The following is a 24,175-nucleotide window of genomic DNA, read 5'->3' as shown; positions in this document are numbered from 1 at the left end:
AACGGAAGTGTTTGTCTGTGTGTGTGGGGAGGGTGGATAGGGTCAACGTACCTGATTAGCCCCCATATGTTGTAGGTCCATTCATGCTGTCATGGTTTTGTCCAGAACCTGCGAAAGGGAAGGGGGTGTTTAATAGTCGGCTTCACTCTATGTTGGACATGCCCCTCTGCCGAACGGGAGAGGGAATAAACAGAAAAATAAGAGATTCAAAAATTGGTGGCACCTTTCAAACTTTTGTGTACGCTATGTGTTATTTAAAGACTGATAATTAAGTGCAAAAAAGGACAATATTAAGTGAAGCCAAACATTAACAAAGTGAGTAATTGTCTGAGGAAGATGTCTTAACAAGAGAGTGTACGTAATCCCCCACTTTATACCAGTTTCCTAAACGCCTTTTGAGATAAAGTGCTCTAGATATACGTTTTTCTTATACTGATGTATTCAAAATCTTAATTGGGGTGGGGCTTCCAATTAAAAATCGTTGTAATCACTCTCATGACAAGAAATGGTTCCTAGCTGCTTCAGCTAGTGATCTCAATCTTTTAAAAATGACGCATGAATTATTCTAAGGTCAATTCGTCACTTTTTGCTTATGCAACACTAGTTTCATTAAACTAGTTTCAAATGAACGACACTTAAAACAATTAAAAAAAAGATCTTCACGTAAACTTGTGAATCGCGCCCGCACTTTCGCCTGTTTGTCCTTCACAAGTCACATTCGTAGTCATTGCATGTACTTCGGCTATCACTATTGGTCTGTAGTTTTAATTGTTCTTCGAGGAGTACTGGGAAATCAACATCTAGCATACGAATTAGTCGTGTATCCTCTTCAAACATTTGTGGATTTGGACACAGCTTGTTTTTGACATATTCAGAGGTAAATATATGGTGTCGATAAGTGGCATATTTTCTAATGAATATATCTTGTTAGATGTTTTGTGCGATAGACTCTCTGCTATAAAAGTACATGGAACATTTATGTACGGGTGATTGACTTGTGGTTTACGCATGGTGAATGTGTCTGTAAAGTAAAGTTAGCAGGAGTTACTCCCTATTTGAGACTGAGTTATATTCTTATATACTTATACATGTATGTATATATTTATAAACTAGTCTTGACCTTTAAATTGATTTAACTGTTATAATTACCATATTAGTAATCTCATTGTTTCTCGTATATAGATCAAGTATATATATATATATATATATATATATATACTAAAACATAGCAAGCTACCATTTTACATGAAACGGTAGCTCACCCAAGGGCCACATCTCATAATCCTAAATAAAAGGCGAAATGAATATAAATCTGAGTATCATTATTACTTTTAGACCTAATATCAGGAGCTTTCATGGTTTGAAGAAGACTCAATATTTCATTCAAATTGCACCAGTTCTTTGATTATTATGGTGATTTCATTTTCTATTTTTTGTTGTTCAAGATGCCGCTGAAAATGTCTTTCTTCAAACATCGTGTTTTCTTCTTGGTGTGTTTGTTCCTCTTCATCGGAAACACGGGTAAGAAAGTTGGAATTCCATACACAAGATATAACAAGGTCGCAAGATAGCAAGACTTTAAAAAAAAACTTATAGGCAATTTGAATACTTTATGGGTCAATGCTTATAGTATATTCCATCGAAATCATGTTCGGCCGTCATTGTAATGTTTGCAAATTGTAATGGGTAATGGACATATTATGTGCATATATAGGCTGTGGATGATATGTATTTAATGAGTTTCACTGATGGATGATTAATTATCAAATATTAACTCGCCAACAATCTCCCCCAAAGTTTCTCGACCAGTTGATGGGATCATGGGTGTACGGGCACAATTTTGCAGGGGTGACACCCCGTGCCCCCCCCCCCCCCCCAAAAAAAAATCAACTTTGCTGTTTATACACATGTTTTCCAGCGACTGACAGTTTACTTTTGTGGCCAACATATACCAGTTAACCACAAATGAGTTGACGATGGCTCGAACAATTATTATTCAAAAATTATCGGCCGGGCTGCAACCCCTTCCCCAAAGCCTCCTCCTCAGTGATGAAGGTGTCGTGGTTCACTGGTTCACGCACCGCCAATCAATAAATTTGGGGTCCAAATCCCTTGTCAGCATGCCATTAAAGATAAAGACCAGTTCTGGTCATGCGATTGCATTGTGAAAAAAACGTTGTGGAATCGATCAGAAAAGGTTGACCATCTAGCATATAAGTATACCACAAGGTTCTGGAATCATCAACATGATAAGAAATTTGGCTCAGTCTTCGTAAAGCTACATGATAAGAAATTTGGCTCAGTCTTCGTAAAGCTACAAGCACTGTACACAGGTGTATATGGGACTACACACACATACGCGACACGTGCGTATTATCTATTTGGTCCCAATAGATAAAATAATTTACCAAAATTAATATATCAATTAGTAGGCAGTTTCCCGGCAAAATTGTTATCATCATGTATTAGTCAAAATATATTATTTCACATGATTGGTAACAAGAGCTTTCATTTTTGAGAGGGGGGGGGGGGGGGGGGGGGGACGCGCGTTTCCAAAACTGGTCTTTACCTTTTAATGTCTTTTGCCAAGATATAACCCCTCATTAGAGAAAGAAGACGATTCGTTGTACCGTTCTCGAAAATAATCCTCGTCTGAATACAGCTTTTACGTTTCATTAAATCATTAGCGAAATAAGACGATTCGTTGTACCGTTATGACTTAATCCTTGTCTAAATTCAGTTTCCCCCCCTCCCACGCGAAGCGCGGAAGCTTTTACGTTTCATTAAATCATTAAAGAAAGAAGACGATTCGTTGTACTGTTCCCGACTCTTAATCCTTGTCTAAATTCAGTTTTCCCCCGCTTCGACGTTTCATTAATTTTTTAGAGAATGAAGACGATTCGTAATTGTTCCGCTCTCGAAAATTATTTAGTTTCCCCCACCCGTGCGAAGCGCGGAAGCTTTTACTTTTCATTAAATCATTAGAGAAAGAGGAAGATTCGTCGTACCGTTCTCGACTCTTAATCCTTGTCTAAATCAATCCCCCCCCCCCTTCCGCGCGAAGCGCTGAAGCTTCGAAGTTTCATTAAATTATTATAGAAAGAAGACGATTCGTTGTACCGTTCCCGAAAATTATCCTCGTCTGAATTAAGTTCCCCCTGCCCTCCCCCGCGCGTAGCGCGGAAGCTTTGACGTTTCATTAATTCATTAGAGAAAGAAGACGTTTCGTTGTACCGTTCTCGACTCTTAATCCTTGTCTGAATTTCAAATATGTTCTTTGTCTATCTCTTTTCTTCCTACGTCCTCTTCCTTTACACTCCTCTCATTTTTGGCCGGCGTTTATTGGGGGACCACCCCACCGCCTCCCTGGCTACGCGCCTGCTGTCAGATGAACATATTTTGATACCTTGTCCGCCCCGGAAGCTCAGGGGTTTAATGTTTTAATTTACGGTCAGATTAGCATTCAGGGGTCCGCCTTAGCGCCCTAGACGGGGTCCAGGGGGCAGAGCCCCGGAAGTTCAGGAGTTTAGGCATTTAATTACGGTCAGATGAGCATTATTAAATAATAATTTATAGGGCAGTTTAATTATCTGTAATGTTATTATTAGAATTATGTATTATTATTGCTGTATGTTTATTTTACGTTGTACCTAATTACTTGTATGTTAAGCGCTTAGAAACATTGTATTAAGCGCTTTATAAATGTAATTTATTATTATTATTACTATTTTGATACCTAATTGTTACAATGGCAGGTCACTAATTGGCTTGGGGTTCAGGGGGCGGAGCCTCGGAATCTCAAGGGTTTTAGGCACTCAATTACGGTCAGATGAGTATCGAGGGGCCCGCCTAAGGGCTCTTGGTTGGGTCCAGGGGGCAGAGCCCCCAGAAGCTCAGGGGTTTTAGGCGTTTAATTACGGTCAGATGAGCATTTTTGATACCTTATTATTTGTGACACTAGCAGGACACTATTTGGCGTGGGGTCCAGGGGGCAGAGCCCCCAGAAATCAGGGGTTTTAGGCATTAAATGACCGTAATATGAGCATCTAAGGGCCTGCCTTAGGGCCCTAGGTGGAATCCATGGGGGCAGAGCCCTTAGGATTTTAGGCATTAATTTTAATCATGGTCAGATTTGCATATTTTGATACCCCATTATAATGTGACACTGGCAGTTAACTATTTTTTCTTTCTCTCTCTCTTTCTTTCTATTTCTCTTTTATATACTTTGTGGGGGGAGGGGCTCGAGGATCCCGATCCCCGCCGTTCCGCAGGCCCTGATATGTAGGCATCTCAAGAAGCATTTTCTTGCCTGGCTGTAAATTTAGGAATTTGTCATTTTCCAACAAACGCATGAAGTGAGGAAAATTATCTCATTTCAGCATTATTTGTTAACCACCGTTATGGAATTATAAATAAACCACGTTTGAATTCTATTTCTCCAACCCCCCCCCCCCTCCCCTATCAGTATGCCAGTGCCCCCCCCCCCCCCCCCCCCCCCCCCCCCCCCCCCCTCCGATCTATACCTTGTTGGCGGGAAAATTGCAACTGATATCCCTTACCTTTCTTCATTCTCTTTTTTTTCCTTTCCCTTTCTCTCCTTTTTCACTTTCCCTTCCCTTCCTTATCTCTCTTTTAGGTTTGCTGGGGGGGGGGGGGGGAGGGGCACGGTCATTTTGGTCCCCAACCCGCTCCACACATTGTTGGCGGGATTAACCGCAACTGATCTCCGCTTCTTTTCTCCCTTTTATTTTTTTCTTCCTCTTTTTGTTCCCTTTTAGCTCTCCTCTTTTCCTTTTCCTTCCTTCTCTCTTTTTTTAGCGGGGACGGGGGGGGGGGGGGGGGCTAGGGTCTTTTGCCCCCCCCCCCTCGATCCGCAACTTGTTGGCGGGAAAATTGCAACTGATATCCCCCTTCTTTTCTTTTCTTCTTCCTATTTTGTCCTTCCCTTTATCTCCTCTTTATCTTTTTTCTTTCCCTTTCCTTCCTTCTCTTTTATTTTTTTATTGGGGGGGAGGGGAAGGCAAGTCCTCCCCCCCCCCCCCGATCTCCTTCTTCCCTCTTTTCTTTTCTTCTTCCTCTTCTTTTTTCCCTTTCTCTCCTCTTTCCCTTCTTTTCCTTCTCTCTTTTTTTTTTTTTGCGGGGGGGGGGGCAAGGCACGCTCGGCCCCCCCCCCCTGGATCCGCGCCTGGCGAGGATAGCGAGGAAAAGATGAAAACAAAGACTTACAATTATCTATTTAACTATGCTGAGGTCATGGTTAAATACAGTCAACCACAAAAAGCATGTGATTATTTGTATATTATCTAAAATCAAGTGCAAGTTCGGGTTTATTTCAGTTTCACTTTAAGATCGAAAGTCCATGATATAGGCCAGAAGATAGCAGAATCATAATCGGTTTCTTTCAATAAGTTCATTCTGTACACAGTTATACTTAGCTCTCATCATACTCATGGGCAAGTTGGTGAAAACTAACAAGAAAGCATGCAGAGGTTTTGAAGTTTTCGTAAATAACTACTTAATATTTGTTTTCAATTTAATTCACTTCAATTCAATGTGGTTTATAAGAAATACAAAGCAGTAGTCAATAGGAGTAATTGCACAATGCTTACCAAGCAAAAAGCATATCAATTTTGCAACAATTACATTGTTAAAAATAATGATAATTAAAAAAAAGGACTCTTTAACATTATATAAAAACTTAGAGATTAATTATACAAATGACAACAGATGGCCCAATTGCTGGGCATATTGATGTTACTGGGCATTTTGATGATATCATGAGAGAGTCTTTATATTAAAAGGGGAAAAAATCAGATTCGATCTTTGATCTTGACTGGTTATTCCCATAAAGCTTGTTTCAGTAATTACAAAGTTTATACGGACTTTGAACCCGATCGACATCGCATAAATCATTTCACCCATACAGTCGGAAGTCATGTCCGGTAAAATGATCTTCCCAGGGTAGCGAGTCAGGAAAAAACAAACAAAGATGACTTTATTGTTATCTTGTTAAATTTTGCACGTCTGCAACCTCCTATTTGTAAGAAGATGATATGAAAGAGCAATATTTAAATAAACATGTTATTGTTAAACTATTTCTTCGTCAAGTTAGAGAGAGAGAGAGAAAACAAAGATATTGATCTGCTTCGAGCCGCTGGCTAGCCGAATCTTAATCGTTAAAAGAAATAATATCTGGTGCAGTCAAAAACACCAAACCGACTCAAAACAGACCATGCCAATAATTGGCAATTTATAATTCATTGTATATTGATAACACAAGTTCGGTTGGTGTCAGAACAGACCAATTCTGGGCCGTTTGGGTTAGCTTTATCATTTTGTTCGGTTGTTTTAAGTCTAAGCAGCTCTAGGTATTGGTATTACGTTTGTAATAGTTTCTGAAAAATTTCGAAAGACTCAAACCAAATCTGATCGATATAGATATCATTGTAATTAAAAAAATAATTGCAAATTATTATCAATCTTTAACCATTAAAGAACCATGATCAACATTATCATGGATTTCTTTAAATGTGATACTTTAAATCACGCGACTTCCTGTTTCTGCATCATCATGAATTCAAGGTTGAACTTTCACCTGCATCCGAGTACACTCCAATCAACCTTCAAACAAGTTATATTACTTACTTTTTTAAATGCTGTTCTCTTTTAGCTTTCAGAAATGCCACATGGGCGATTTTTCTGAACACATTTTTCCCCTCTTTTCAAAGATATTTTAATTTTGAAATTGTACACATTAAATGCATTCGGCTTCAAACTAATTTTGTTTCCTCTTAGCCCCGAATAGTGATTTAAAAGTTATAGTAGCTATAGCTTTTGTCTTATTAATAATCATCATTTTACATTGGGTTCTCTGGAAATTTTTTCATTTTCTTTCTATTGTCTGTACATAAATTCATGAATTCATTAACAACAAAAATTCCAAGAATTCACTTATTTTTATAATTTCTCTTTCTTCTTGGGGGTGAGGAAAGGGGTACGAAATATAAAGTCAAAGTCTGCTCGGTTAGGACGTAACAAAGGAGTTGATTAGCTAACCAGGAAGGGAGGCGAGCAACACTCACACGCGCACACACACCCACTAACCCATCCACAAATACAAACCCACACATACACGACAGAGACATACATTGAAGGGAGAAACCAATTGAGCCCCCCCCCCCCCCCCCCTCCATTAGATACTTAGGAAACTTTTGCTTCGGATGAATGTTTTACTCCCACATATTGCATTGGTATAGCTCGGCCGCAGGGCTGTGTTTGACTGCCCAATCGTATATGTTGCAGCAAAACTTACCACTGTCCTTACATTTATTTGATTTCATTTGAATCTTTAGGACACATGCGAGCAGAAAGAAATCGTGTTTCCTTCGACGCTCACCAATATCGGCTACATGGCCATTTACAGAATGTTCATTTTGCAGAAGAAATTAGATTCCCTTCAAATGAACAAGTCAATAAGTCATGAACATAATATTGTTAAACGCTATTAGTCATAATTGAAAATTCATTGTGTTTTTAATTCACTGAATAGGGAGGAGGTTGTATGATAAACGTACTGAGTGATCCGGAACACATTCTTTTGCAATATTCTTGAATGTCTTATGATTATTTTAGATGCTTGGAGGAGAAGGAGACGAAGGCGCGCACCACCACCACCTCCACCACCGCAGGTGGCGCCAGGTTTGTTCAATACATTTATTTCATAGGGGACAGATACGAAGATTAAAAAGTCTTAATTTTTGAATCCTCAGCAAAAATATAAACTCTTTATAAATCCCATACGTTGCATTGTAAAAGGAAGCATATCCAATGTAGAATCATACATATGTAATGACCTTGTTTTATGTTGAAATGTATACGAAAAAAATGTCATCGATTGGTAAAAGAAAATGAGAAAAAAATTGCATCGAATATTATTTTGGCCAGCCCATAGTCCTTTCATTTTCTAGATATTTCATAGCATTCGTCCGTTTCCCCTTGAACAACAACGAAGAGAGAGAGATATAGAGGGAGAGAGAGAGACAGGGAGAAAGCGAGGGAAATAGAGAGAGAGAAATATTTAAAAGAAACATAAGCTACTTACTATTACTATAAAAGCTGTTCTGGTAATACAATCTTTGCAATACTAACATTTTCAACGACAAAGACACATCATTATATTAAGATCACTTTTCATTAAAATGACCACTTGTAATAATAATTATTATTGTCCATCTAGTGGTAGTAGATACCACCGCGCCCACCTTCACTTATTGCCCGAATGACACCGGTGTCTTCTACACCTCAACGACATCGAGTTTCGTATCTTGGACGACACCGACTGCTACAGATGACACAGATTCGTCAACTACTGTGTAAGTATAGTCGGTGTAGGGTGTAAATATGGTCGGTGTAGGGTGTAAGCAAAGTCGGTGTATGGTGTAAGTATTGTCGGTGTAGGGCGTAAGTATTGTCGGTGTAGGGCGTAAGTATAGTCGGTGTAGGGTGTAAGTATGGTCGGGGTATGGTGTAAGTCTGGTCGGTATAGGGTGTAAGTATGGTTGTGTAGGGTGTAATTATTGTCGGTGTAGGGTGTAAGTATTGTCGGTGTATGGTGTAAGTATAGTCGGGGTAAGGTGTCAGTGAATTCGGTATATACATGAAGTATAAGTGTATACACTGTACTTTGTAACTGTAGTCTGTGTACGGTGAAGTGTAGTTAGAGTATGTGTAAGTGTAGTCGGTGTATGGTGGAAGTAAAAAATATATGTGTATAGTGTCAGTGTAGTCAGCGTATGGTGTAAGTGAAGTCGGAGTGTGATAAAGTTGAAGAGTACGATGTAAGTGAAATCGGAGTACCGTGTACGGTGTAAAGGAAGCTGGTGTACGGTGTAAAGAGTAGTTGGTATACTGTTTAAGTGTAGTCGATTTATGCTGTAAGAGGAAATTAATCCTTCTTAGAATGTTGGCCCATGTGCAAACAGGAGGGGGAAGTATTGACAGAAGTCGGACCACGGTCAGTAATGATATTAATTTTTGAAAGCTGAGTTCAATAGAAATATTGCCATTGGCAGTTCGATGATCATGTGTTATGTCATACAGGGCGAATACATCCAGCTAAAATTATCTGTATATTATGTTCCGTCGGTTAGCATAATCATTACCTTTAATCTGGACTTTTAGAGAGGGGGATAGAGAAAGAACCACTTTATCCTTGTCACCAACATCAGAATCGATCAGCCGGAAAAACAATATCTTTCTATTATGTGATTGTGATATATTTTCGTCCTATACATTGTGAAATAATGAACAAGGAATTGTGTTGTATTTATTTTTGTTTATCCAATTATGTTGCAGTTTTGTATAAAACTATGTTATGTACGAAAAAGAAATTGGAGTTTCGAGAAATAAAATCAAACAGAAACAAATATTTTCACTTTCAATTCCGCTTCCCGATATTTTTGTAACAAATATGTTATGTTTTGTTCCATTTTTAGAGAAACATCAGGCGGTTTGCCCGGATCACTATTTCCAGAAGGAAACCACACTGTCATATATACCGCCCGTGATGGTGCTGGAAATACAGCGGAATGTGTCGTAATCTTCACCGTTAGCGGTAAGTAAATCGGCAACATGATGAATTAGGGTGGGTCATATATTTCCTGTATTTTTTTCTTTATAAGTTCTTATTTGAGTTTTTACAAGCACGTTTCGTATACATTGTTCACATGGCATAAGTGGCACTTTTTGATAGTTACTACATTTAAGCTTATAATATAGGCTATTGGACTCTCATTACACAAAAATAGGCATAATGCAGATATTTACATGAAAACCGATGCCTGGATCTCTAAATTTTGTGTCCATGAAGAGACATTATAATCTGCGCTATTGTGATCATAACTTTGACGAAACTTTATGAATACGAACAACAGTTGCCCATTCTCGACCCAGATAAGTGAAGATGTTATTCAAGGTTGCTCTCTTTATTATAAAAGCTCAGATAATTCGCGGGTAACACGTTATCATCGACTTATATTTTCAAGAAAAGACTCATCATAAACTGCGCTATTGTAATCATAACTATTATTGGATACTTATGGATAGGAAGTTAATCAATACGTAACATGGAAAACACGACATGTGCACTTTCGATGATCTTTAATCACGCGGTTTATAAACTATTACCTTTTAATAAAGGTCTGTAATTGAGGAAGCTGTAAACTTATCTATTTATTCTACATGTGGGTTTCGATTCACATTCATCAACAAACAAATGAGGACAAATAAAGAAAATATTTATAATAAAGATTTCTTAATAAATTTGTAATATAAACTTATCATTCATGTATCAAAATAACCATAAACTAATCCTGTTTAAGATGATGTGCAAATAGAATCATACCAGTCACGCATGAGTGAGCATAGCTATGTTTAACAATAATTGAGTCTTTGACAGAGTCTTTGGCATATTTATTTATTTATTTTAAACGGTTTATTGACCCCCCAAAAATCATTCGCGGTCAAATGGCCAAATTGCATTTTTTTTTAATAATCAGAAAAGATAAATTGGATTCATAAATTAATAAGAATACATTAATATACGTCAGTGAAAATCCAAATTTTGAGTTTAAAGGGGTGGACAAGGAAAGGAGAAACAACATAAACTAGGCCATCAATAAAAGCTTATCACGATAGGGAATAGCAGCAGGTTGTGAATCACTGAAGAAAAATCACAAGAAACGCGAAAAGAGAGGCATCTTGACCATGTTTGTCAAAACCATATAGTCCTAACAGTTGACGTCCAGGGCTCGATCCTCCTCATTACTTTTATTGTTGTCATTGTTGAAGCAGAATATCTTAAAGATGGCCACTCAATCTATTTTTAAATTATCTTAATCACACCTTGTAAAGATTAAATAAATCTACCCATCTACGCGCGAAATTCCAAAACGTGATCTTAATTGATGTAGGTAGACCATTAATTCTCCTTTAATTTGATTTATATTTTTTAAATAATATTATATTGACGGTTTATATGGAAATTTTAAACAATAAAGAGGGTCAATTCTGTTGTTCTTGCTGAATGTATACCAAGGGATAACAGCCGATAGCAGAATGGGCCATGTACGTATTACAACTTTATCCAGGAGTTCAGTTTCAACTATTGGAGCTATCTGAGGAAGTTGTTTGTTTTGATTATGGTTATTAAAAGAAGCTCATGACCCGATACAGGAAACAGGCAATGCCTTACTCTAAGCGCTAGCCATTAATAGCAATGATGAAAAAAGTTAGATCTAAAAACAACATGTCTGGTAACCGATATATTTTCCGGTTACAAGTCTTAAGAATTGCAAGATTTAGTCACAATGGATCGGATATTGCCATCGCTCTTTTTCGATGTCAACCTCGGATTAAAATATCCTAAAGTATCATATAATGTTGGAGAAACTTTGCAAACTATTCAAATCTGGACGATATGCAGTCTCGTTGGTGTATATCATTCCATCGTATTTACATTCAAGCATATTTTTGTCTAAATGTTATGACATTTTTAGGATCCTTATGTGTTAGTTTTAATCAAGTTCAAGTTCAAGTTTATTTTGTTTCACATTTCACAAAATAGACTTTTAGAACATAATATGAAATATACTAAAAGTATCACATTGTATAATCAACTCTTTGTAAAGACGTCAAAATTAATTGTATTGAATAGTTGGTTATACAGGGCGAAATGTGAGGAACCTATTAAAAAACCCAGCATGTAGATTATAAGTCCCTCTAATGGCTCCACTTTCGTGTTTTTTAAAACTTTGCTATGCCATTGCTTTATTCATTTTTAAGTCATCATTTCTGACACACTATTTCTACATTATACTAAACTCTGCTGGAAAAAAAAGTGGATTGCTTGTACATATAAACAGAACAGAAAAGTCTGATTAAAATTTCTGTCGTAGAACAGCCCCGGCTTTAGACCACATTTAAATTGTATTGAATGTTCGGGGGCATTTTCTGGCGTCACACTATACTAGGTACGCCCTTACATAATATAAAGAAATTTTAATTTGATCATTTATTACCATAATTCATTTCAAATGAATACAACGAATATAGTGTAAGTAAATACAGTAAACATAGATTTTGGTATGAAGGAACTAACAATGTAGCATAAATGAGGTTCCTTAAATACAATTTATACATAGTTTTTCGACATTTAAACTTATTTTCAATTTGGTATATACGATTATACTTATTTTCAGCAAAAGGAGGAAGAAACTTCTGACATTTTATTTGGAAGTAACAGATACGTATATGAATACCTTTTATTTATTTCCTCCTTTTTTTAAATATAAATTTTAGTTCTGCGATGCCAAGTTCTAACTCCTCCAGTTCATGGAAGAATAGTAGGTTCGTGTTCGAGGTTGAAGGATTCTAGATGCGAGTTCGAGTGCGAACAGGGCTACAATCTTACCCATAATGCTCCACAATGTGTCGTCACAGTGCCAAATGCATCCTGGGACGGGCCTACTCCTTTCTGTTCAAGTAATAATATTAATATCTTTTTTTTAAAGGTTAAGTAGCATATTTGAAATCCTACTTGAAAAATGAGTTGAATGTGCATGCCGACAAAATTGAAAATATCCACCAATGAAGAGGCTAGGGACGGGAGTCCTCGCTCTTTCGAACAAGTAAATGGTGAATACAGAAATTGATATCAGAAGCATATAAACGTATGGTATTGAAAGGGTGGGGTTACATTGTAACTTGATAGAGACGTCAGCACTTTCTCTTACGCCTACGAACAAGGGTGGGTTCGAATCCTTAATCGGAGAGGCAGGGGTAATAATAATGTACACAGTCCCTTGTTCGGTAGACCCATTCTGTAGAACCATTCAAGTTCTATTTAATTTTCTCCTTGGCATTAAAATGGGAGGGGTACATTGTCACCGGCTTCGCACTTTACTGGATAATTCACCCAGGCTGATCATTTTATAACGTTTATCGTCTTCAGGTTCACAATGTGGAGCGGACGAAGTGCTTCTCCCAAATGGCCAAACGGTGGTATTCAACCGAACACAGGTCGGAAATCGCGCCAATACTCCAATCGTCTGCGTAACAAACAGTAAGATATAAACAAAATATTTATTTACAGTACTGTTTATCTATTAGTTGTATTCATTAATTTGTCCCATGAGCGATAGGTATTTTTTTCAAATTACTGCATGTGCATGTTTTTGTAAATGAACTCATGTTATATTTCGTTGTATAATACTTTATTAAACGAGGCCGTAACAATGCGAGAGGCGTCTTCAGTACTCCCATACATGTATTTAATATAAGACAGCTGCATTAACAAGATTTATTAACATTTTGTTTTAGATAAACTTTAGTACAATAACGATTAAGAAAAATGATAACATGAAGAAAAAAACCAAGACATGGGAACAATTCAAATATAAATAAGTATTGTATTTGTATACGTTATCTGACCTGCATAGACCCTTAATCAGGTCAAGTACTAAACTTTAAACAAAGCATTAGTTTTGTGTCCTCCATTTCTTTGTATGTCTCTGTTCCTTTATTGCTGATGTATCAATAAAGTGATGTCCCAACAAATATGACAATAAGCATTATCCCAAAGAGATTACATTTTTAGAAGACGGCCGATGAAAACTCATGCCATACCAGTCGACAGTGATTACAATGATGATGACAACAATTGGATTAAACCAAATACAAAATAATGAATGGGGGCACTTGGGGGACTCTCGTCGTTCATGAGGACGTGGGTTCGATCCTCAAAAGATACTTAGGCCTATTTCCCTTGGATAAGGTGTTTTACTTACATTAGCCCCTCTCGAACTAGCTGTAAAATGGGTACCTGGCAGTGCTGGGTAAATAATAACTGCAGTGCCCGCAAGAAATGCCCTGGTTAAATAGGACGCAGTTATCATAATTATTATTTATTGATAAAAATCTTCTCAAACCCTTGCTTGCAGACCACACCCACTATGTGTCCCGTCTGTGTAGTCCTGACGATGAATCTGGAGCTATGTGGCTCGATCCCATTTATCAACAATGTCCGATAAACGGCAGCGTCGATTCCACCTTCTCCCCTGTAGCGGTAAGTCGTTTAACAAGACAATGAAAAATTGCATTTTACATTTTAGACTTGTGAAATATTAGTCACCAAAAGAAACCCTGTTTCAAACCCTAAATATCGTTGGAATCAGTGCATAATTATTTAGTCAAAGATTGTATTGTAGACTATAATTCTATACATGTATATGTCACCTTGATCAATAAAATCTGGCCACTCAGATTTGAACAGTAGCAATCATCATGATTCATGTCAACTTCGACTCTCCCCAAGTTTTGAATGAAATGGGTGGTCAAAGCACGTTTGGTTGAATTAATTCATAGCCTCAATTCATGGGGCAAATGGGATTTAATTCGCCCATCTCCCAGTCACATCGTCATATCTTACACATCGTAATGCACTTGTTTTATTTGTACAACAGAATGATCTTTCATCTGAAGACGCCACCAACCAAACTCGGTCTGAGCTAGCTACCTTCATCGCAAACCCAGATAACATCCGACTCGATCATTTTGCGTCACGCCTGCTCAATGCAATAGACGAAGCTATTCTGTCTCCCAAGGTAATCATTCTCTCGTATAAATAGTGATTGGGGTCAGGCGCGTACGCAGGGAGGGGGGGGGGGGGGGGGGGTTGGTGGGTTGAACCCACTGGTATTTTTCAAATATCAAATACCCTTTGGTATTTTTATGTGTGTAAACCCCCCTAAAAAAAAACTAAATCCCCCCCCCCCCCTCCTTTTGGGTTTTTTTTTTTTTTTTAATTATAAAAAAAAAATAATAATAATAATTATTAAAAAAAAAAAAAATTATTTGCATGGCTGACCTTAAAAAGGTGACCTTACCCCCTCCCCCCAACGAAAAAAAAAAGTCAAATTTTCAAATTTTCGCGACCAAAAAGAAGAAAAAAAAGTGTAAAATTGAGAAATTGAAAATCACATCCAATTTTGGCTTCTCCATTAATCATCATGAGTCATAAAAAGTCACTTCAGTTCATGGTGCTCATTTTATGAGTAACACGATTGCAAAGACTTTCGAAAAATCAACCTAATACACTTTCAATTGCCTTCTCCATCATCTATTGAAATTTGGGAACGTTTCAAAGAAGTTTTATGAAATCCGGACTTGATTTATAAAGGCCTAATAACCGTCCTTAAGTTGATTTCTCCGATGTATTTGTGACCCGACCCCCACTCCGTGAACGGAGGGATACCATGCGTGTTACCAAAATGTCCGGTAAAGGGGTACTTTTCACGCTCCAAAGTCCGGCTCGTACATACACAAAAAAGACTTTACACACCGGACTTAGGGGGATGTTTTCAAAAGGAGGGAACATGCATATGCATACCCTAAATAATACTGAGTGGAGGGGCCGGGATTTGTGATCGTGTTGAGGTTAAGCTATAGTGTCTGATCCTTCTGGGTTTCCAGGAAATATTCACCCTTGTGGACATGGCTCTCGACATCAACGGCGATGCCTTTGAGGAGGAGAGCACCCAGGCAGTCTCAGACTCCATCCTCTCATCCGTCGATACTTTCCTCAGCCGTATACAATCGACCAATTCTAACAGCAACTTCACCTACCGCGGCGAGAACCTGGTTGTAGCCGCTTTGAAAGTCGGAAGGACAACCTTCCCCCTTACCGCTAATATTGAACCGCCGAGTCGCGATGCGGATGATGACTTCATCAATCTTTCGACCAATGGGGAGAGCGAAAACACAGGGGAAGGTGTGTCGTCCATTTTCTTTCCAGGAGAGGTCCTGGATTACTTACCAGGTATAACAACATTATCTTGTAGATTTTTGCTTAAATGAGAAATATAGAATCAACGTAATCTTAATCTTCGTTCTTGTTAAAGGTACTATGTCCCTTTTGCAGCCAACCTCAAATTCTGTAGAACTTTGCAGGAATTATGAATATGTCATGTATGTCCTATCTGTGAAATTTAAACGTTAGCAGTGTCCTCATATTCAAATTATGCAAGGAAACCCGTTTACTTGTTAGACTTTACTGTCAGACACTTTTGAATGACTGACTGGCTTTTTTTCTTCTTTGGTAATAACATACATGAAAAGAGTTGTAAAGGGTACATGAGCATTTGTCTACAATAATAACCCACTTCTTGTGATGGCCAAGATTAAACTGATTGAATCTTTGCGCAGCATAAAACGTATGACCATTCGGTACAATTGTCTGAAAATCAAGACTATTACTTTTGGGCTCTATAGCCCTAAAGTCGATTTGACAACTAATAGTCGTTATTTTCCCACTTGAAGACATTTTCAAGCCCCACCTTTTTTAGGGAAGTTCTAAATTAGTAGTTTCTTTCAAATGCAGTTGGAATTTAACTTTTTCATTTTTTGGGCCTGCAAATGGGACATAGTAACTTTAAGTTACTCTTATAAAACAAACAGACCATTATATTACATTGCAATGATGTTTATACTTCCATAACCAATATGATGTTGGTTGCATTCCTTATTCATAAAACTAAACACGAACAGCTTACTGTAATGGTGTCAACAGCACTTTAATAACATGATCGCATTTACCATGGTAAGCCCTCCCTTTCCTACAAATTACACAAAAGTAAATTGTTCTTGTATTTAAAGTTTCGATTGCAAAGCCCGGGGGGGGGGGTTCATAGATCTGTTCGTAAAGTTACGCACGACTTTACGAACGACTTGTATATGAAAAGCCAAATGGGATGCTCAATCTTTATTAAATACATCAACTAAAGTTGAACTGTGCAGATGTAGATTAACATTCTTATGATAACAAACATTTTTAATGCAAAGTATATTTTTTGCCATCATTTAATTGAGGTTATTGAAAATATCGGGAAAAAACTTAGGGCATCCTATCTGGCACTTCATATACAAGTCATTCGTAAAGTCATGCGTAACTTTACGAACAGCTTTATGAAACACCCCCCTGATATCTTTATTGGATTAGTCCTGTCTTCCAACGGAATTCCTGTTTCAATTATAGGCCTAATGCAGACAATGTCACATTTTTTTCTCTCTCAATTACAGATGGGAATAACCCAGTAGCAGTCAGTGTATTTGTCTTAGATTCTCTCAAGCTGTTCCAGCCAAACTCGTCAACCCAGGATGAATTGGAGGAGAGCTCCATCCTAGTCTCACCAGTTTTATCCGTTACCATAGAGGGAGCTAAGATTAAAAATCTCTCCGATCCAGTGGTCTTAGACTTCACAGTCAATAGGGTAATTAATGCAGTTTCTTTCTAGTAGACGGGTTTAGAACATGAAGAAGCCGTGGAAAGGCTTATTATCATTGAAGCATAGATTTAAGTAGTTTAGTTCACAATGGGTAGATTGTTTTCTATTTTTTTTTATTTAAGAAGAAGTTCAAATGCATGTCGAATCAAAAGAATAGATATCGGCTATTATATAAACATTTTATTCGATGTCAATTATGTTTTTAAGATATGAAAAAAAGAATATCATGATTATTCAGAACAAACAGAATCTGCCGGTCTGGCCTACTCGTATGTTTTAGTAGATTTTTTCCTTCTGAAATCTATATTTTAGAGACTTTTAAATTACGTTCTTTTATTTCTGTTCTGTCATTGTCTGTAAAATATTGCAATTGTTAAAAAGCCATTAATATCAGAACTAAACAATCTCATAACTGAAAAATAATTTATTCCTTTCAATGTTTGTCACGGTCTATTGCAGGAAGTAATATTCTTTTTGTTTTACTCTCCATTATCATTTTATCACTTCTGATGGTTTTATCTTTTACTAGCTCCATGACCTTGTTGATGCCGCGACAATGATCAGTGTGATTATGGTTGCATTTTGTGTGTTTTCATAAACCATAAATCTATTTCTAATCAGAGTCTGATATCGGTCGGAGCTAAGCCCGAAATAATCCCTCGGTGTGTCTACTGGGAAAGACCTACCAATGTGTCTGAAGGGGCGTGGTCACAAGAGGGGTGTCAAACAGGTCCTATTTCTTCCAAAGAACTGATAACGTGCCGATGTAACCATCTTACAAGTTTCGCTGTATTAATGGTTCGTATCCCCTATAAAGCTGATCAATGTTTAGTTGCCTTCCAAAATCATCATAATTTAACGGTGTTAATTTATCTAAAAAGTTCCCGACAAGAACCCTCCCTTCAAAAAATAAATAGAAGAAAATGAAATACAAAATGAAAACATAACGAGATTTTCCAGTATGGATTCTCACATTTTAATCAAATAAATGGATAAGAAACATAGGGCTTATGTTGTACAAGACACATTTAATAGAATTGTCCATAAATGTTCTTGGCATTAATTAGTTTAAAGTCTAATGTTATTCTGTATTTCTGCTTTTGTTCATGTCTATATTTTTCTTCCTAACTTAAATTATGTCGTTAATGTGTTGAATAATTTGTATGTATATTGTGTATGCAATTTTATTTTTTTAATGGAAATGTGGAAAAATAAATCAATTCAATTCAATTAAAGGTAACTTCAAATCTATACTTTGACCATAGAATATTAGAGCAGCATACCATTCTAGGACCCTGGATACCATAAGTATATTTGGATGCATCGCTTCCATTCTCTGTTTAGTCATGACAATCGGATTCCTTGTTGGTATCAGGTAGGTCTTATCTCTATATTAAAGATATCTTCTATTTATGACATAGCATAAAAATTGTTCCACACAGCAATCAAGATCGAGCAGTAAAATGTTATACATGTTATACAGATCAATCGACTGATTTATCTAATGTTATGTTAAGTTATTTCTTTCCTTAACATACAGAATTCTGTGCTATTAACATTATCTTTAATGATTTATCATTTTACTCATGGTATTCGATTTTATGGAAACTTTTAAAATGCTTTGTTACTGTATTTGAGAGTAGATAAGTCTGTTATTCGTTGACATGTCCAATAGAATAAAGGAAAAGTTTTTTTTTTTTTTTTTTTTTTTTTTTTTTTGGGGGGGGGGGTTATAAACTGTGACATATCTAAAGTAATTGTAACTTTTTTAATACTGCACAGAGAAAAACATAACATCCTGATCATTTTAAATCTCTTAATTATGATCCTATCAAGTCCAATTTGCTTTCTTCGAAATTTCACAGGAGTTTACGTCGTCGGCTTCCCCAGCAGATAATGATCAACCTCAGCTCGGCTTTACTTTGTCTTTACTTCGCCTTTGTTGTTGGTGTGGACAAACCCTCTTGGGGACTAGGCTGTACAGTTGTCGCCATCTTGTTGCACTATTTTACTTTGGCAGCGGTGGCCTGGATGGGTGTGGAGGCTTTTAGCATGTATCTTATGTTCGTCCGAGTCGTGAATTCTTACATGCCCAAGATGCTTCTGAAATCTTGTCTCGTTGGATGGGGTAAGAATCGCCCCCTATTATAGGCCTAACCCTGCCAGTAACTCCAGGGCGCATCCAGAATCCTCTAAAGGAGGAGAAGGAGGACGAGGAAGGGGGGGGGGACAATTCTGTGAAAGTTTTAACAATACAAATGAAGATTATAATTGGCTTATGTGACATATGGGACTACAATTTTAGTGGGACATATTTTCCCTTTGCATGTTTAAGGAATCCCATATTATGCTATTTAAGGGGCGAGGGCTGTAGGTCTACCCCTAAATCCGTCAGTGTAGTATCAAACTAGGCGAAGTTCCATGTAAGAAATGAATAAAGAGTGACGTCTTTCGGATGGTGACGTAAATAATAATATATGATTGATACACGTCTGTAAAACCACAAATTACACACGCACAGACACATAAGGCTGTAGCGTTGGGGGATATATATGACAGGGGATAGAGTCACCTAGTTTGTACGTTTTCTTTACTATCTCTCTTTCTCATTCTCTCCTTTATCATCATTTTGCTCCCTTTTTTTTATAGGGGGTCCACTGCTAGTCGTTGGTATTACGGTCGCCATAGACTGGAAAGCATACCAAAACACAGAATAGTAAGTAAAGCCGAAACACGTTTTAAAATTATGAACCCTGCAATATCCTTTCGTTAAAATCATAACTGGCTGAATTGATTAGATGGGCAGCAGAAGAAGGAAGGAGACAGAAAGGAAGACACGTAGAGAGGTTTGTTAATTGTATTAATGAAGACGGTAGATGAATTGACTTGAAATGGCTACATACAGGACAAGGTGGGGAGCGTTAACGAAGAGACCCGACCCTCCATGGAGAGGATCAATGTGATGATGATGATGGTGGTGGTGATGATGATGATGATGATGATGGTGGTGGTGGCGATGAAGATGATTATGATAATGGTGGTGGTGATGATGATTCAGAGATTAATCTTATCCTGTACATAGGCTTCGTTGCTGGTTATTGTTACATGATTTGCCTTTGGTTAAAGGAAGCAAGTGGAGGTGTCGCGGTATAGTGGTTCATTCACTCGACTTTAAATCCTAGGGTTGAGGGCTCGAATCCCAGTCCGGCCGGCCCTAATATCCTTTGGCAAGACATTAATTCACATTTTGAAAGTATCCACTCAGGTGTAAATGGGTTCCTGACAATCGCTGGGGGTAATATATGATAATTGTAGGACCCTCAGGAAGAACAGTATGGATGTATTATTATTAATATAGACTTTCAGAAGTTTTTTGGAATTTTAGTGTCTATACTAATGAGACAGACAGATATCGAATATATATCGTTCTAATGGTTAACAATTCAGTTAGGTAGTGGAACTTGGGGAAAATCAGTGATAATTATCAAAAAAAAAGTGCAACTCCACTACTGTCCATGGAAGCCATTTCCAAGTAGAAAACACTGGTCGCTTACGTTTCTTAGAACAGGAAGCTCAAAATCATGAAAGTACAGTTAAACTGTATTCAGGGAGTTTTGACGCGAGTAACGAATATACATTATTACGGGGAGCTATATGTTTTATCGTGTTGAAATCTGTAGTAGATGTCGGCGTGCTCTAAGAAAGAGGGTTGTGTGTTTTAATCTATGTACAGTAACTTGTTTTCTCTAAATGCACACAAACTGGTTATATTTCGTTTATACCATTTCAGCTGCTTCATGAATCTTGGTCCGTCGTTCTACTTCGCACAGTTGTTCCCCATCGCCCTTATCCTCACCATCAACACAGGCGTCTTCATCATGGTCATCTACAATTTGACCTGCGGAAGGAAAATGGCGTCGATGAAAGAATCAACCGCTGCAACACAGCGAGCCGAGTTACTTCGCCGCCTTCAGAATGCTATAGCTATCGGCACATTACTCGGGCTAAGCTGGGTGTCCGGATTCATGGCGATCGGCAGCGCGCGATTCTTCTTCAACGTCGTTTTCGTGATCTGCACCTCCCTGCAGGGGGTCTTCATTTTCCTTCTGTTCTGCGTTCGCCTGCCCGAGGTTCGGCAGCAGATGATGCTTCTAGCCTCCCGTCTCATCCGGGTATTGACGTGCAGAAAGTCGGTAGTGTCATCACGTGGCATGAGCACCAGCTCCACGTCATCGCGCATGACGTCATCACTTCCGTCTACGGTCACTGTGTCATATTCGGCGGGAAAATCAGATGTTATGCTTTGAATCCAAGAGCAACAGAGCTGTGTCTCCAAGTTCTGATAAATGTCGGCGAATTTAATAAAGTGTGTTATGGGAAAACATGAGAGTGTTGAAATCTATAGTAGATGTTGATATACTCTAACAAAGTGGGTTTTCACTAGTGTTGTGAGTCCATTTTTTTTATTTATCCTATTTTCTTATATTATTCCACTATGTAAAAACGATTTATATCCGTGTTTCCATATGAATTTGTCATTGTACATTTGCTGCTTTGTATTATCTATATGTGTATATTTATATAATATTGACTGGCCTTGAGGGGTATATCAGAAATATTGACCAAGCTCAGATCATATTGCCCCGAGTCGAAAGACGAGGGCAATATGGTCTTAGCGCGGTCAATATTTCTGATATCCCCCGAAAGTAAAGCCAGTCAATATTTTTATTGTTATCCAAATCAGACATCTAGAGCAAATACAGACATCCACCATAACAATCTCAAGAACTGAACAAACTTTGTCAAACCAACACTGTGCATCCAGTGCTTGACAAAATTTTCGATACACTACAAAGTACAAACAGTGTGTATTTGGTGTGATTATTACGTCACAATAGAGTGCGCGCAAAGTGCGCAGGTTCTCGTACGCGTAATATTAATAGATGCGCAATTAAAATGCGAGACCGTGGAAAATACCAAGGTATATTTTCACTCGTCTCTACACGCAAAGTCAATACGCGCAGGGAGACCAAGGAAAATACAAAGAATATACCCCTCCGTTCCCACTGCTAGTGAAAACTAGGGCAATACGGTTTTGTAAATGACCAGCTCAGATGTCTGATACGGGTAATAATATTTTCTATTGTATATTGTTCATGTGCTTTATGTAATACCAACAACTGAATTTCCAAATGGACCAATACAATTTATCTGAATCTGAATCTGAAGTTATTTAATGGGTTACGTTAGAGGGTCTCCTAAGATACACGTACGTCTCTGTAGCATATCTGTTTAGGAATTCGTCTGACCTTAGAGGTGAATGACAACCGATATTTTTGTATCCTAAATCTGAAGAAAAAAAACTATATCAAATTGCAATTGCTAACCCTTAGTGCACTTATAGGCTGATTGTTTGCTGCATACTATTGGCGATTTCGATAATTTTCGGGACCAGAATTATAAAGGGAAAAATAATTTGAAAACTATTAATGGACCTATTTTTCTGCAAACAGTGCTTTTAAGACTTTTTATCGTTGTGGAATTGTGGAATTTAAATAATTATATCAAGTAACATGATTGTAAGAACTACTGTAGAATGCTATGATGAGCAGAATTTATAAAAAAAAAATAATTAGCAAAAATATGTCATGTTTGCCTTGTTAATTGTTTATATCATTATGTTGTAGCTTAAACGTTGAGATTCTGCAAGCTGATTTAGTTAATGGAATGCGATGTAAATCCATAAGGTGACTATTGACGTGTATCACTTTAAATATGAGCTTTCTCGCTTCAGTATGTTCTCATTGTATATAATGCATTTTACCACATTTATCATATTGTGTCATTGTCTGGTGTCAGTGTCTGTGGCAAACTGAAAATGAACATCTTATTTAAATTACAGAAAAAAGTACTGCGTATTTGTACCAGTAGCCATTATCTTGCTCATTCAGCTCCTCTTTTTATCAAGCTCAAAACCTTGAATATATTTGATTTATACCAGTATCATACAGCAGTGCTAGGGTTCCTTTATTTTCATAATCTTCTAATATACAGTTTCGATCATGTTCCCTACGAATCTTAGTATTCATAATTATAACACACGAAATCGAACCAATTTTCATCGTTGGAAAAGTATGTTTAAGTATGAGGAAAATCTCTTTGGTGTAATCTCCCGGTGATTTGGAATTCATTACCTATGCAATAACCAAAGATTATTCAAAAAATATCTTTAAAATTATTATTTGTCAAAACACTGACATAAAACATAACCATATTTTACACCATGCTGTTTCTCTAGCTTATTTTTTTAATATTTTTTTTTATCCACTTTTGGTTTTTAATTTGTTTACATGTCTTTCAGTGACATAATAAGTTGAACAAATGAAAATCGAGATACAGGCCTCCATAAATTATTACCTTCAGCAAATTTCAGATGGTGCAAGTCTCATTAAAAGAGTGTACGATAAGCTAGCTCTTATCATCTTTACTTTCTGCTATGTACTGTTTTTCTTTGTGTTTCTACCTAAATTTTATTTATCTTGAATGTACTACTCACCAATGATATTAAGGCGTGATGTGTGGTATAGCTCTCTACCAATACCCTCTACCCTTCTCAATCCTCTCTCTCTCTCCCTCTCCCTCCCTCCCCCTCCCTCCCTCCCTCCCCCTCTCTCGCTCTCTCTCTCTCTCTCTCCCCCCTGTCTCTTCATCATCCTGTGAAATGAAGAAGGGCATTACCTGTACATTCGACTCATATTGTTGGACCATGTTATTAAAGAGATAACTCATTTGACAGTTAGCAAACAATATGTCTCCCCCCTCCCACTATATCGCCC

At 37.5% G+C, this 24,175-nt stretch overlaps 1 protein-coding gene across 1 annotated transcript; it reads left to right on the top strand.

Moving 5' to 3' along the window:
* The first annotated feature begins 708 nt into the window (after nt 1–708).
* On the top strand, nt 709–21,911 carry LOC115918794 (adhesion G-protein coupled receptor G2-like). Its single transcript, XM_030990758.1, has 16 exons — nt 709–877; nt 1,446–1,521; nt 7,633–7,698; nt 8,237–8,372; nt 9,495–9,613; nt 12,358–12,540; nt 13,010–13,120; nt 13,998–14,122; nt 14,520–14,660; nt 15,529–15,874; nt 17,134–17,324; nt 17,961–18,137; nt 18,605–18,714; nt 19,205–19,467; nt 19,989–20,055; nt 21,130–21,911. The coding sequence occupies exons 2-16, from the start codon at nt 1,446–1,448 to the stop codon at nt 21,644–21,646; spliced, it is 2,628 nt and encodes an 875-aa protein (XP_030846618.1). The 5' UTR covers nt 709–877; the 3' UTR covers nt 21,647–21,911.
* The last annotated feature ends 2,264 nt before the right edge of the window (nt 21,912–24,175 follow it).

The sequence above is a fragment of the Strongylocentrotus purpuratus genome, unplaced genomic scaffold (assembly GCF_000002235.5).
Source record: "Strongylocentrotus purpuratus isolate Spur 01 unplaced genomic scaffold, Spur_5.0 spur5_scaffold_19, whole genome shotgun sequence".
NCBI classification, from domain to species: domain Eukaryota; kingdom Metazoa; phylum Echinodermata; class Echinoidea; order Camarodonta; family Strongylocentrotidae; genus Strongylocentrotus; species Strongylocentrotus purpuratus.
The sequence above is the reverse complement of the archived record's forward strand: the minus strand, read 5'-3'. Positions and strand labels throughout refer to the sequence as shown.

Bases quoted from the DNA above. Each gene is read 5' to 3' on its own strand.
- LOC115918794 (XM_030990758.1), top strand. From the start codon at position 1,446: ATGCCGCTGAAAATGTCTTTCTTCAAACATCGTGTTTTCTTCTTGGTG. The intron at 13,121-13,997 runs GTAAGATATAAA...CCTTGCTTGCAG, and splicing joins AATCGTCTGCGTAACAAACA to ACCACACCCACTATGTGTCC. The intron at 18,138-18,604 runs GTTCGTATCCCC...CTTTGACCATAG, and splicing joins CAAGTTTCGCTGTATTAATG to AATATTAGAGCAGCATACCA.